Below are 9,469 nucleotides of genomic sequence, written 5' to 3'. Positions count from 1 at the left end.
ACATAAATATCTTCATTAATTGTGCAGGTAAAAAAGGAATGAGCTGAGGGTTAGGATTCATTGGGTGATAACAGCCTACTGAGCCTACTGGAAGGTAGGAAGCGATTCTATGGGACTGATCACCTCTAACAACAGACATTTAATGTGATGATAACATCAGCAGCTACATCAGGTAGAGCAGCAGCGTCTAGGAAACTTCATCTAATGAAATCTCTGAAGATGGATGCTTTTCCTTATCATACAGCTTTTAGCAAACATCATTTAGTCCCATTAGATCTCCATCCTATCCTACTGCCCCCCCCCTCCTGGGTCCAATCTATGGGACCCCAGCAGAACTCATGACACCTAAGACTATCAGTTAGATCATGTTGACAGTTAGAGCTTTAGGTTATGGATGAAAAAGGTTTTATTAGAAAATCCAAACTGAGGAAAGCAGTTGTTGAACCAGAGGGAAAGGTTTGCTCTCCCAAGGACACATGGATCCAACCAGTCGGTGTCCATTTGGAACCGGACCGGGTTCATTTGGAACCGGACCGGGTTCATTTGGAACCGGACCGGGTTCCTTTGGAACCGGACCGGGTTCCTTTGGAACCGGACCGGGTTCATTTGGAACCGGACCGGGTTCCTTTGGAACCGGACCGGGTTCCTTTCCTACCTCAGTCACCTTCACTCTGCACCACTAGACTACAGACCAAAACAACCCAGATCTCCTCCAAAACATCTCAGAACTGCCTCTTTATGGCTGAAATGGACCCAGTTCTGGTCCAGATGACGCCTGAAGGCTCCATCCAATCACCTTCCTGTGAAGTCCTGAGCTGCATTGTGGGTAAACAAACTGCTGTACAGACTGAGCTCCATATAGAGACGTCTCTGTTCTGATGGTTCTGACTGAAATGAAACCGTATTGTTGAGGTTTGGTTCTCCAACGTTCTGCTGGCTCAGCGGTCTGCTTCCTGGATTTCCACCTGGTTCTCCTGCATCAGCCCAAAGACCAGTCTGGACCATCTCAGGTGGTCTGTACCGACAGGTTCTGTCCCCCACAGCTTTAAGAAACTGAACCATCAGAGAAACACAGTTGGTAACTGATACTGATTGACAGTTAAACCTGGAGGTGTTTGTGGCACCAAGCCGCGTGGTTCCAGGACCATCATCTGACTTTCCTTTCTTTCACCATGTTGATGTTTTAAACTCTTCCTCAGTGGTTTTATATTTCCATTTCTCTACTATTAAACTTTGGAATGAGGGGTATGCCAGATTAGAATCTGAGTGCGGTCCTAAAACCCTGAGTGTTGAAGTGAGAGTGGGGCTTAAGCAGCCTGTCTGGGCTCTGAGTGGATTTGGGCCATAATCTGTGTTTTCCTGACTCAGGTCATCTACAGAGTGCTGGACCCGGCCATCAGGATCGAGGACCCGTACAGCCCCAGCATTCAGAGTGAGTCGCCCTCAACATTTTCACTGCAGCACATAGAAAAACCTGTTTTTAGAGAGTTTCTATGAAACATTCCAGAAATATGTAAAACTCCTGCCTTTGGGGTAGTGATCTTTAGACCCTGGAGAGAACCAAGCCGAGGAATCACCTGCCTTCCATCTGTCCCCACACATCAGAGCTGATCCTCCAGCCAGCAGTGACACACGGGTCCTGCTGAGCGGAGGACGGTGAGATGGGAAGAGCAGCTGTTTCTCTCCCACTCAGCCTTCATGTTTAAGCTGGCAGGACATTAGAGCCGTTCCCAGAAACCTCGGCTTTGTTTCCAGCAGAGCTGCTCTCACTCTAACCCCTCCCCTCAGAGAAATAGGTTTGCTACAGTAAAGCTAAATCGAGCCCTTCAATAAACTCTCACCTCCTTCCTGCTCTCAATGCTCGATTAGTTTGCTGAAGCAGCATGTCCGCCATGTTTACGCTCAGTTTTATAAGGCTATTGGTCACTCAGCTCTGAACATACTGAGCTTCTCTTCTTCTTTTGTCTTCATCAACAAACCTCTGAAAATGTTTGTCCTTGAGCCGTTTGCTGTCAGATGATACCATGTGTACCCTGATGACCTCCACACTTCATCCTGAAGGAACCTTAGTGGTAAAGGATCAACCATAAAGCCTGTAATGGTTCATATCCAGTGTCTGAACCCACAGTTTGCTCCTCGGACTGCGGACAGGGTTGGCACTGGGTGGGTTGGTCCATTTGTTAGCTCATGCTGTCTGTGAGGCGGGTGTGTAATGGAAGCAGCGATGGGCTGAACATCGTTCTTAACATGGCAGGCTGTCCCACTCTGGATGCTGCAAGCATTAGAAGAAGTCCTTCAGATCATCAGGGCCTCTAATGCACACGCTGGGATTCCTCCGTTAAACATCACCGCTTGTAAAGACCTGCCATCGGAGCAGCTCAGAGCTACGGTCAGGAAAGTGGACAGCTGGACTCTAACAGCAGAAACGCTTCACTCGTGTTTCCGACCGCCCCTCTTCAGAACGACACAGAACAGATTTGGCTGCAGTCAGGAACCAGTTTGGACAGAAATGCCTCTAAAACGGATCAATGCGTCATTTTGATCCTGTCATCCATTTAACATTTGATCTGACACGCCGTCACATTATTAATCCACAGACTAGGAGAACGTCTTTACATTTCTGCACTGCTTCTATAGATCTGCTCTCATGCTACACCATGTAGATGCTCTGTCTGCGCTGATGAAGAACATGCAATCAATCCAGGTATTGCTTTAGCCTTTCTAGCAGGCACCTTTGCTGCCCAGTTCAGGGCTGCTCAGGTGACTGGAAGCTAACAGCTCAGGGTCAGACATCCAGAAGATGAAGTTGTTTTCTGGGAGAAAAGAAAAATATCTGTTACCTTTCAAACAAGGACCCTACAGAGGGTTTTCCTTGTTTCTGGTGTTAAAAATGCAAATGACCCTTTATGGTTCGATTTAACAGAGATTCTTATAACTTGCATTGACCAAACATTTACAGCATTCGTTTATCTTGTTTAAAGCTACTGGGGAGACATGTGGTGTCAGTCTGTCCAATCCCAGCGATGCTGTTTGATGAGGCTTGAATTTACTATCTGTAAGCCGGGCGTACAGTCTACGATTTGTTGCCCTTTTCAGGCGATTCTCCAGTGCGAGAATTTTTCGATCGGGCCGACTTTCAGCCTGATCGTGCCCCGTGTAATACCATGAACCCCCTGACCTTTGGTTGGTTGGAGTTTAGGCTCTCTCCATCTCTGTCTGGATAATAAATCTTCTGATGAACTAATTCATCCTTGGTTTCAGATGAACAGATCAGAGATCCTGGATACTGATTCCTAAGAGTGGCTCTGACCTGAAGCTGACTTTCTGAATCTGTGATCTCCATCAGACCAACTGAAGATCACTAACCTGAGACTGAACTTCACCAAACTTCACACACTTGGAGACAACCTCCTGGACCCCAGAGCTGAGATCAAGGAGAAGTACTACTACGCTATCTATGAGCTGGTGGTTCGTGGAAACTGCTTCTGCTATGGCCATGCTTCAGAGTGTGCGCCCATCGAAGGCATCAGGGGTGACGTAGAGGGAATGGTAAGAGCTCACTACCCATTTCCCTCCAGGCCCATTTGATCTACATCCTCTGGTCTTTTCAGGTTCATGGCAGATGTGTTTGCAACCATAATACCAAAGGTCTGAACTGTGAGCAGTGTGATGACTTCTACAACGACCAGCCTTGGAGGCCGGCGGAGGGCCGCAACACACACGCCTGCAAGAGTCAGTCCATTCCGATCAGCTAAATGTCCCGCTGGGAGCGCCGCAGCTTTGGCATCTGAGGAGAACTTCCACAACGTCCTGATTGTCTGTTTTCTTCCAGAGTGTGACTGCAATGAGCATTCGGAGAAGTGCCACTTTGACATGGCCGTCTATCTGTCCACGGGAAACGCCAGCGGAGGAGTGTGTGACGACTGTCAGCATAACACCATGGGCCGCAACTGTGAGCTCTGCAAACCGTTCTACTACAGGGATCCAAGCAGACACATGAGGGATCTGCGTGTTTGCATCGGTGAGTCTGGATGGGAAACCCCCCATCATCAGTCTACACCTCCTGAGATAGACCTTCTGAAATTAAATAGCTGCATACATCCCCCCCCCCCAGCCTGTGATTGTGACCCAGATGGTTCAGAGAATGGAGGGCTGTGTGACAGCCACAGCGACCCGTCCCTCGGCATGGTGGGAGGTCAGTGCCGCTGCAAGACCAACGTGGAGGGACTGCGGTGCGACAGGTGCCGGTCCGGCTTCTTTGGGCTGAGTGCAGACAACCCCTTTGGCTGCCAGTGTGAGTGAAGCCTACAGTTAATCATCCTGTTGGGGGGGCAGCAGTCCTCCACCAATCAGAAGCTCTCATTTGGCTTTAGGGTTGAAACTTCTATGAGGCTAAAACAAAAACTAAAGCTCTAAGTTTTCAAATAAAAGGCTCCCTTTATGATGAATTTGTCTTTTTCACCCAATCTGCCGTCTTTTCTCTGACCTCCAGCCTGTCGATGCGACCACAGAGGAACCGTGACGGGCAGCTCCATGTGTGACCCAGTCACCGGAGCCTGCGTCTGCAAGCGGCTCGTCACGGGACGCAACTGTGACCAGTGTCTGGTGAGGACGGAATGATGCATGAAGATTTCACTGCTCGACACCAGTCCTGTTAGTGATCCAGTCACTAGTAACACCAGTAACTAGAGCTGCAATGATCCAGTTTTATCCCATTCAATCCGATACCTGGGCTGTCTGATACGATCGGATTCACCTGTTCAATGAACCACATATCTGCCATGAGAGGGACGGCTTTAGCCTCGGCATAAACGTTGTTAACAAAGATATAAACATACCTTATATTATTGATCAGAGGTGTCAAGTTACTGTACTTAAGTACACTTTTTAGGTATCTATACTTTACTTCATTACTTATTTTTCTTCCTACTTCTGACTTCTACTCATTACATTTTCACACCAGTATCTGTACTTTCTATTTCTTACATTTTTAAAACAATCGTTACTCGTTACTCTTGGATTTGGTTTAATGCAGAGGTCACTGGTATTGATTGACAAATAAGAGCAAAAAAAGAAGTAACGGTTCCATGTAAAGTGCTTTAGAATGGATTTCAGGTGGAGCTGAAAACTATGGAAGCCCGTTTCCGCCACATGAAAGTAAAAAAAAAGACAAAATGACTTTAAAAGTCGAAATTCTGACTTTGTAACTGAAAATAAGACTTTGAATCTCTTAATGATGACGTTCTATTTGGTATTTTTTTACTTCCATGTGGCGAATCAGGCTTCAGCTGCGATGTTGACCAATCAGTTGGATCGGACTGCCATAAATATTCTATATCCGATATCCTATCCAGCTAATTAGTCGACATTGGGGCCGATATCCGATCCAGGTATCGGATCAGTGAATCTCGGTAACATGTGTCTTCCATCAGTCTGTGTCTCTTTATCCTTGTTACCTTTATTATTAATATTTCTTAGACTGGAAGGAGGTGAAATGGGGAAAGATGGACGACTGGAACAGGTTGGTTCAGAGCAAAGCTCCTCTGGAAGCTTCGTTTAGGAGTCCCAGTCAGACGAGATGAGACCGAACATTTAGTCCCTTCCACTTTATTCAGTTCGAGGAAGCGAGGCTGCAGTGTGTGCTGGTGACAGAACGACACGTCAATCTGTGAAAAGACCTTTTTTCATCCAACCCTCTGGGTGTTAAACAGCCTGCTGTTGTTCTGAGCCCACTCTGCATGCTGCTCTCTGGGTCACGGCTCTAATTTTAGCCGGGGGGTCTGAGGTTGGACGGACTGGTGTGACTTACAGCAGACCTAAAATGGTCAGGCCTGTTTTTATCCCATAACTCCAGAAACGGGAGGAACAGGGAGAAGAGAAACTGACTGGCTGTAGGAAGTCGTTTAGGTCACTTTAAATGTCTCTCAAGTCAGATTTATGGATCAAGTCCTTAGATTGATTGATGGTCACAGATTTGAACCGTTAACCTTAGAGCAGGGGTCGGGAACCCAAACTCACTAAGAGCCATATTGGACAAAAAACCCAAAAGATAAATCTGTCTGGAGCCGCAAAAATGTAAAAGTCTTCTATGAGCCTCGTCTGGCAACAAAAGGCTCCGAGTGTTTTATCCCTCTGTAGAAAAGGACTATATGGCTTAAATATATAATAAACATTGATGAATAAATGTTTATCCTGAAGCAAAGGTAACTTCATATGACGACTCTGCTGTTTGGTTCTTTAAGTCCATAGTAGCAGGAGGTGAGGGAGGAGCAGGTGATGAAGTCACCGCTCGCTGATGTACCGCCCTTCATTGCGCGGTTCGTATTTATAAGGTTTATGTCGCATTGATGAAATGATAGAAACGGGATAAAGGAATCGTTCTATGGTGGGCGTGTTTCTGTTGGGAGGAGCTGATGGAGGAACCAAGCAGGAAGTGACATCATCAGAGCAGAGCTCTCCGTCGCCAGTGCTCCTCGGTGGGATTTAGATTTTCAGGATTTAGTTCCCATCCCTGCATCAGAGCGCTACCTGTTCAATCTATGAACCGTTTTCTATGCTTGCAGCCAAACTAGCAGCAGTAGTTTGGAGATGCAATCTACTTCTTAAATCTATCTTTACTTTCCTCTAATTTATCCAGAGGTTCTGCAATCAAACCTTTTCTCTCCCTCCCAGCCTGGTGGTCGGCTGCATATTCAGCAGCTTTTCCTAATGACTGTTTTTATTATGTGACAACTTCTCATTCAAAGCAAACATGCAGGCAATCCTTCCTCGTTGGTAATGAAAGTAAACGATTCGCTCCATTCTTCTCTGAATCCTCTGTTCTCTTCAGCAATCTTCCTTTTTTCCCTTTGGGATCCATGGAGACGCACCCGTCGCTTTGTTTACAGCAGCCACCTGCCTGGCGCCGCGCCACACCGCGCCGCGCTGAAACCTGCAGCGGGCTAAGATGCTAATCTTCATTGACAGAAATGTTAACATGTTTTAATGTATATTTTATTCAACATTTTGCTGCATTGGAAACAAAATGAATGGTTTTTGACCTCCTGCACATAAAAATCCATCTTCTCCCATTTACATACATGTTTGAAAAGGCTCCAGGGAGCCTAAAGGGGGGGGGCATTAAAGAGCCACAGGTTGCCGACCCCTGTCTTAAAGGAACCACGTCCTTTGCTTAAGAAATAAGACTGATAACTTTCTGCAGAGAACAAGAATGCTGGTTTACAGGTTATAAATCAGCTAGTTTTTCTGTAAAGGAGGAAATCTAAAGCATGAATGGAACCTAAGAAGCATGGAGGACGTCCTGTTTGGAAGTTGCTCCTCCGTCTGGGGCGTCTGAACAGCTGTTATCCTTTCCTCTCTCACACTGTGTCCTCCTGTTGTTACCGTCCATCATGTCTCCTCTCTGTCCTCTGAGTCCAGCCAGAGCACTGGGGGCTGAGCCACGACCTGAGCGGCTGCAGAGACTGCGAGTGTGACATCGGGGGGGCGCTGGATAACCTGTAAGTGGCGCTGTGACCTCATTCGTACATCGGTAAACTCACCCGATGGGCAGAGAACTAAAGCTAAAGTTGTTTACCTTGAACAGCAGCGATGCTTCGTTTTTATTCATTAATATTTTTAGATTTTTTAACCATCATTAGAAAATTTCATGGAAAATTACTTTTCTTTCAACTCTTCCTTCTATGTTAAATGTTTTTAAAAACAAGCGGCACCAAATGAGAACAGAAACACGCATCCTTCACCCTTAGTTTTGCTTTTTAAATTTATTTATTTTTATTGTCAAACATTTTTTTTCCATATTTCCTTATTTGTTTGTGATTAAAAGCCTTACAGCCTCCAGAAGCGATCATATGAAATAGAATTTGATAATCTTCTGTTTTTATGCAGTTTAATTTTACCATCCATGTCCAGCTTTACTTTCTGTACATAAATCTTTCCCATCTGAGGGTAAAAAAATAATATACCAGTGTAATAATGGAGAAAATATTAATCAACTTAATATTTTTTAATATTTAAAAACTATTTTCTTGAGAATGTGTTTATTTTAGAGCAACTTTGCAAATGAACAAACCTAACCCTAACCTAGAAAAAGTTCACTATATCCATGCCAATCCCAGATCGTTCCTTTTTTCTAAAAAGTGCTTTAGCCTCGCTGCATGCAGTTAGCCAAGCCTTGTAGCCAAACCAGGTCCTGGAAAAGGACGTTTCTTGCACCATTTCTCTCTCTCAAGTGCGTCTCCAACTTCTGTGACTTAACCTGTAAATCACCTGCAGAACATCTGCGCTGTGGCGCCAGGTGCTGAGCAAATACGCTTCCTGTCACCTCTGGGCGCAGCTCACGTTTTTTCACGTTTTTTTTTATTATTATTTATTTTTTTAGCCAAACAAAGCAGAAATAATCTGTTTTCAAACCGAAAATGATCCTTTTAAAATGGAATAATAATTAAAAAGTATTGTAACTGTCCCAATTCAACAGGTCTTTAAACATGATATGAAATGATAGAGTGTTTAGAGCTTCAGACCATCTTGCATCCACTCCCCCGATGTTCGTCCTGTGAGTTTATGATCATTTGATCCTGTTTGGACTCTGTCTAGATGCTCCATGGACATCGGTCAGTGTCGCTGCCGCAGTCACATGACGGGCCGCGACTGCACGCAGGTTGAGTCTGGATATTTCTTCATGGCTTTGGATCACTTCCTGTATGAGGCGGAGTTTGCTGAAATGGGTCAGGTGAGTTTGTCCCCAGAAGCCTTTTATGGTTGGTCTCGGACCTGACTCATTGTGGTCTGTGTTTCAGGGTTGTACCTTAGAGACCAGAGAACATCAACCCGGTCGCCCCGCCCAGTGGACCAACATCGGCTTCGCTAAGGTCCCTCTAGGTGGCACCCTGGAGTTTGTGGTGGATAACATACCGTACTCCATGGAGTACGATTTACTCATCAGATACGAATCCCAGGTGTGCAAAGTGACTTGGCTGGTTGCTAAGCTCCTCAGGTGGAATGGGAAGGTGAACAGAACCCATCCAGACTTTGATTTCAGAACAAATCCAGGAACATAATCTTCAGACATGGGTTCTGTTCATCACATGACATGAACCCCAGATGTTGGTCACATCTGTTTCACCCTCCTTCAGTACAAAGACAAAACCAAAAGGTTTGGACAGATGTTCTGATGGTTCTGTTAACTCCTGGACCATCGTGAGGCGCCAACTAGCTGTTTGCCATGAAATATGAATTCATCCAGTTTTTAATCTCAGAGTTTTTGACTGAAATGGAAACTATTGATGTTGAATGGGTGGAGGTGTGGGTGTACTGGTCCTATGGGTGTTGAGTAAACAGAAACCACTTTGTGGAAGATCAGGGTCAAGGCAGAGAATGTCTTAAACAATTTAATTCAGTTTATTTATATATTTCTAATTCACAACACATGGAATCTCAAAGCTCTTTACAGATACAATTTATCCAGATC

The 9,469-nt window shown here is 45.3% G+C and overlaps 1 protein-coding gene across 1 annotated transcript in view; it reads left to right on the top strand.

The window, feature by feature from the left end:
• Positions 1-9,469, top strand: part of lamb2 (laminin subunit beta 2) — a 45,736-nt gene that overhangs the window by 11,313 nt on the left and 24,954 nt on the right. Inside the window, exons 5-13 of the mRNA XM_015404362.1 lie at positions 1,369-1,432; positions 3,347-3,549; positions 3,612-3,732; positions 3,833-4,021; positions 4,115-4,294; positions 4,493-4,605; positions 7,420-7,499; positions 8,596-8,731; positions 8,799-8,957. Coding sequence (XP_015259848.1) covers positions 1,369-1,432; positions 3,347-3,549; positions 3,612-3,732; positions 3,833-4,021; positions 4,115-4,294; positions 4,493-4,605; positions 7,420-7,499; positions 8,596-8,731; positions 8,799-8,957 — 1,245 coding nt within the window. The remainder of the gene's footprint in view (positions 1-1,368; positions 1,433-3,346; positions 3,550-3,611; positions 3,733-3,832; positions 4,022-4,114; positions 4,295-4,492; positions 4,606-7,419; positions 7,500-8,595; positions 8,732-8,798; positions 8,958-9,469) is intronic.

The sequence above is a fragment of the Cyprinodon variegatus genome, unplaced genomic scaffold (assembly GCF_000732505.1).
Source record: "Cyprinodon variegatus isolate N-32 unplaced genomic scaffold, C_variegatus-1.0 Scaffold1709, whole genome shotgun sequence".
Taxonomy (NCBI): Eukaryota; Metazoa; Chordata; class Actinopteri; order Cyprinodontiformes; family Cyprinodontidae; genus Cyprinodon; species Cyprinodon variegatus.
The sequence above is the reverse complement of the archived record's forward strand: the minus strand, read 5'-3'. Positions and strand labels throughout refer to the sequence as shown.